Source organism: Penaeus chinensis, chromosome 34, assembly GCF_019202785.1.
Source record: "Penaeus chinensis breed Huanghai No. 1 chromosome 34, ASM1920278v2, whole genome shotgun sequence".
In the NCBI taxonomy this organism is placed as follows: domain Eukaryota; kingdom Metazoa; phylum Arthropoda; class Malacostraca; order Decapoda; family Penaeidae; genus Penaeus; species Penaeus chinensis.
The window spans coordinates 28150535-28155534 of NC_061852.1; the positions used below are offsets into that span (position 1 = coordinate 28150535).

Genomic DNA, 5000 nt, shown 5'->3' on the forward strand with positions numbered 1-5000 from the left:
TTTTCCTTTTCATCCTCCTGACCCTCTTGCCTGGATTTCTTCTCTTCCTTTTCTTCCTCTTTCTCCGCTTTGTGCTCCTCCTCCTTCTTCTTCTTCTCCTCCTCCTCCTCCTCCTCCTCCTCCTCCTCCTCCTCCTCCTCCTCCTCCTCCTCTTCCTCCCCCCCTCCTCTTCCTCCTCCTCCTCCTCTTCCTCCCCCCCCTCCTCTTCCTCCTCCTCTTCTCCTCCTCCTCCTCCTCCTCCTCCTCCTCCTCCTCCTGTTACTCATCCTTCCCCTCTCCCCCCCTATCATATGTTTCCCTTCTCCCCCCCCGGGCGCTTGTCCTCCCCCGGCCATTTACGCCCCCCCCCCGCCCCCCTGCCATTCAGACACAGAAATGGAAGAAGGAAACATGCCAAGATAATGCTCTTTCCGTCGGCGAGATATCTCAGCACTGCATTTCTCTCTTTCTTGTTTTCTTTTTCTTTCTCCTTCTTCTCTTCTCTCCTTCGTTTTTTTGTTTTTTTGTTTTCTTGTTTCTCATTTCTTCCTTTCTTCTTTTCTTTTTTTGGTTCGTTCCTTATCTCTGATCCTTTTTTCGTTTTTTCTTTTCTTTTCTTTTTTCTTTTCTCCCTTCTTTCTTTTTAAATTTTCTCCCTTCTTTTTTCTATCCTTTTTTTTTTCTTATTTTCTCTTCTTTTCTTAATTTATTCCATTTTGCGTTTGTAGCGTGTCTTGTAATGAAATTGCGTTATTTCTTATATTTATCTTCCAATCGTATTTTTCCTACAGACACACATAACACCTTCATTTCTACACACACACACGCACGCACGCACATGTTAGAAATGGAAAAAAAAAGTGATCGGATACTCGCGCCCGCTCCTCCCCCACTCCCTCTCTCCCTCTCTCCCCTCTCTCCCTCTCTCCCCTCTCCCCTCTCCCCTCTCCCTCTCTCCCCTCTCTCCCCTCTCCCCTCTCCCTATCTCCCCTCTCCCTCTCTCCCTCTCTCCTCTCTCCCCTCTCTCCCCTCTCCCCTCTCCCTCTCTCCCCTCTCTTCCCTGTGTCTTCGGATCTCCTGTCATCCACAATAAATTTTCAACATCTGGTAAAACACAATAAGCAATTGGCACATCAAGACGGTGTTCAGAGGGCTAAAGGATTCTCGATCTTATGACCCCTGGAAGTAAGGGTGATTGGGGTGGCTCGTCACGTCTCCCCTAAAGTCCTTACAGGGGAGAGCTAAGATGATCCTCGCTTCCCTCTCCCTCTCCTTCTTTATCCCTTCTCTCTCCCTTCGCCCATTCTTCTCCCTCTAGTTTGTCTCGATTGGAAATGGTATTCCATACGAATATTTTTTTCTGGTATTTAGCGTTTCTTGTTTGCAGGCATTCCATCATACCAAGACAAACATATTAATGAATATATTTTTTCTTCCCACTAATGAATTACTGATCAAAACAGAAGACTGCGCTTTATTCAGAAATAAAACCTTGCGAGAAGGAAACACATGAAACACATAGAGCTTATCCAACAGGAAGAGCAGCTCCGGGCGTTGCATTCCCGGGTAGCGTTGTTTCCATTTGCCTGACCAGTTTGCGCGCGCGGCTCTGTTCGTCTCTGTGTTTTTTTTATATTTTTTAACCATTAACATAGCTCTCTCTGTATTTTGGTAAACATTTTCGGTTTGTGGATGTTTACTGGCGCCGTGAAACTGTTCTTCTTATATGACTTTTTGTAACTGTTAATAAAAGTTGTCACTTCTGTGGGAACTGATCGCTCTACAACGCGTGCATAGTGCCAGTGCGATACTGTGCATTACCTAATCAGGAGACATTTCATATTAATTATAATTTATAACGTATGAAGGAAACCTCACGTTTTACCGTAGTTGATTTCAAGCATGTTCTGGCACGTGTTTAACATGAAATTGCTGATGAGCATTCCATGACACGGTGTGTTTGCGTTGCAGGATGTCCGGCGTGGGCGTGGTGGGGCGGTATGTGGCGCGCAGTTGGAGCAGCGGGTCGGGACCTCCGCGGGGCGCGGACCAGCGCCACAACCAGCCACCACCACACCGCAACTCCCACCACTGGAAGATTCCCGCCTTCTTCAGGAGGAAGTTTGAGATCGCTCAGGTGAGTCGGCTCATATCAATGCTGGTGAATATTATGATGTAAGAGATAAGTTGCCTGGTATCTTCTCCTTTAACTGCTGAAATCGAGGAAAGTTAAAACCTGATAATTTTGTTTCCACAGCGCGGTGGTGGGCGGGTGGGGAGCACCGACCCGGGCAGGAGTGACAGGGGCGTGTCCGTGACCGAGGGCGCCTTTAAGGACCCCACCTACAAAGACCCCCTCAAGGACCCGCTGCGCGACCCCTCCAGCAGCGATCCCTACGGGGCTTCCGCCTCTCCCTACTCGGAACCGGAGGTACGTGGGGGGGAGGGGGGAAGCGTGCGAATGATCTAGTGGAGGGATGGTTGAAAAATGGATGAAGGAAGCACTCGAGGGGGACATCGACAGAGATCAGATATTTGAAGGGCATTACCTCTGACTGTATATATAGAGAGAACAGCAGTTGTCCCACAGTGTCCATAAAACCACCTCCGCAGACGCTTTAACGCTCGTTTTGCATTCTCCCCCTTCAGATCCACGACGCGGGGTATCACAGGGAGCCTCGTTACCTGGACCTGTTCGACCCGGGGGTGTCGGTGGTGCGGGACCCCAAGCTCGACCAGCCCAACTCCAGGAGAAAGGGTCGCGCCAGGACGCTGATGGAGCGCATGCTCTCCTCTCTGGCCTCCACAAGGGTCATTATAGGTCAGAGCGGACGTACAGAGAGAGAGAGAGAGAGAGAGAGAGAGAGAGAGAGAGAGAGAGAGAGAGAGAGAGAGAGAGAGAGAGAGAGAGAGAGAGAGGAGAATGATACATATCTTTGATGATATCTTACACAATTTGTTTTAAATAAATATGACAATGCATTAACCCTATATAACAATTCAGCTTCTTTAGCGACCCACATCTTAGCATTCCTATGCAGAGTAGATTTCCCGTGATCCCCACCGTATTCTGCGGTTCCAGGTTGTACCATCGTGCTGATTGTGCTGGTGGTGACGATAGTGATTGTGGCCTCGACGTCGCGGGGCGCGTTCTTCGGGCCGGACCCTCGAGTCCATCACCCGCACGTCACAACCGTTACGGCGTGCGGTCTCGCCCAAGGGTAGCGAGCCTTTCCCTTTTTAGGAGTCATTTTTTTCATAGTGTAGGAATATAAAAGTAGGGTGCTTCTAACATATCTAGGAGATATGCGTCCTTACCATATGGGCTGAGGAATAATAATAAACCGATGAAAATCATCTGATGACTCGTAATAAGCATAACAAAAGTTATAGGTGGAATCGGAACCTTTTCAAGGCAGATAGAGTAACGAGCCTCCCCCTTTCTCAGAGTGATTGAGAACAACGCCTACGTGTTCCGCGGACTTCCCTACGCCATCCCTCCCGTAGGCCGATACAGGTTTCGACAGTCGCAGCTGCAGACGTCGCTGGAGGACTGCTGGACGGGGACCTACCTGGCCAACGTGACACGACCCTGCTGGGGCTACGACACTCAGGTAACAGTAGTACCCAAAATTACACGTATCTATAGATGGCAAAAGTACGATATAGAGATTAGGGACTTGTAACATAGAAAACGTATCCTTGAGTATGCTCGTATGTTCATTTTTTTTTTTTTTTTTTTTTTGTTGCTAGATTTTTATACCGTTTTACTTCATCGTGTTTTCCTCCGATTTGTTTTCTAACTCGTAGGGTGCAGTAGTAGAAGGATCCGAGGACTGCCTGCTGTTGGATGTGTTCACGCCCCAACTTGGGTACGACTCTCCCCTTCCTGTCGTGGTGTACGTGGGCGGGATAAGCCTCGGAGGAGACACTCGGCGCCCCTGGCTGCTCAGCGGCGCCACCACGGTCGTGAAGGAGCGCCGGATCGTCCTCGTTGCCCCGCAGGTCCGCCGAGGAATGCTGGGCTTCCTCCCGCACCCCCGACTCGCGGCATCGACCTACCCTCACACCTCCGGCAACCAGGGCGTCTCGGATCTCCTGACGGCCCTCAAGTGGGTTCAGCGCAACGTGGAGCACTTCGGCGGAGACCCTGGCCGCATCACGCTCCTGGGCCACCAAGCGGGGGCGGCGATGGCCTGGCCCCTCCTTTCCTCGTCTCAGGGCCATCGCCTGATCCACTCCGCCTGGATCACCGGCACGGCGCCGCTCCACCCCGAATACTCGTGGCGGGAGGCAGACCCCGAGCTGGTGGAGTCGCTCAATTGCTCCACAGTCCGATGCCTCGAAACCACGCCGGCCCGCAACGTGATGGAGGCGCCCTCGCTTGAGTACCGCCGCCCCTACGGCCGCCCATGGCTCCTGGCTGATGGTCTCGTTGTGCCCTTCATCCCGTCCAAGCCACAAGTGCCTGTCATGATCGGTAAGTCGCCGCTCAGTGCCATGAACACTGGCCATTATAATATGTTCTTCATTATATTCGGCGTCAACCGATTTATCCTATTGTTACATGTTTACCTATTCGTACACATGAGTTTGTTTGCCTTGTATTTAATAGATATATTTATATAAACTGACCCAGGCTTTACATCGGCAGGATCAACGGAGCAAGTAGCAGCGGACATGCTGGTCTCATGGAGGGACCGCCTGGGCAGCTCCCGCCAGCAGCTGATTGATTCGGTCGTCGATGGCCTGAGGCTCTACGAGAGGAGTTTCGAACCCCCAATGTCACCCGGAGACCAGATGGGAGGGCGGGACATATGGCCCCTCCCTCCGCCAGGCGGCCGAGACATGGGCCCCCGACGGCCCACTATGTCGGGATCAGACATGTGGCCAAGACGACCGACGATGTGGCCAGGACGCAGCAGGGACGGCGGGCGGTCAAGAGACGGGGGGCGCTCAAGGGATGGCGGGCGTCCCAGGGCCGACGGGCGGCCAAGGGATGGCGGACGACCCATAGATGG

General features: G+C 51.8%; 1 protein-coding gene across 1 annotated transcript in view; it reads left to right on the forward strand.

Moving 5' to 3' along the window:
• LOC125043954 overlaps positions 1-5000 on the forward strand; it is a 76675-nt gene that overhangs the window by 70418 nt on the left and 1257 nt on the right. Inside the window, exons 2-8 of the mRNA XM_047640357.1 lie at positions 1951-2116; positions 2237-2410; positions 2629-2800; positions 3062-3200; positions 3428-3593; positions 3790-4459; positions 4634-5000. The exon at positions 4634-5000 is cut by the window's right edge and continues 1257 nt beyond it. Coding sequence (XP_047496313.1) covers positions 1952-2116; positions 2237-2410; positions 2629-2800; positions 3062-3200; positions 3428-3593; positions 3790-4459; positions 4634-5000 — 1853 coding nt within the window. The 5' untranslated portion in view covers position 1951. The remainder of the gene's footprint in view (positions 1-1950; positions 2117-2236; positions 2411-2628; positions 2801-3061; positions 3201-3427; positions 3594-3789; positions 4460-4633) is intronic.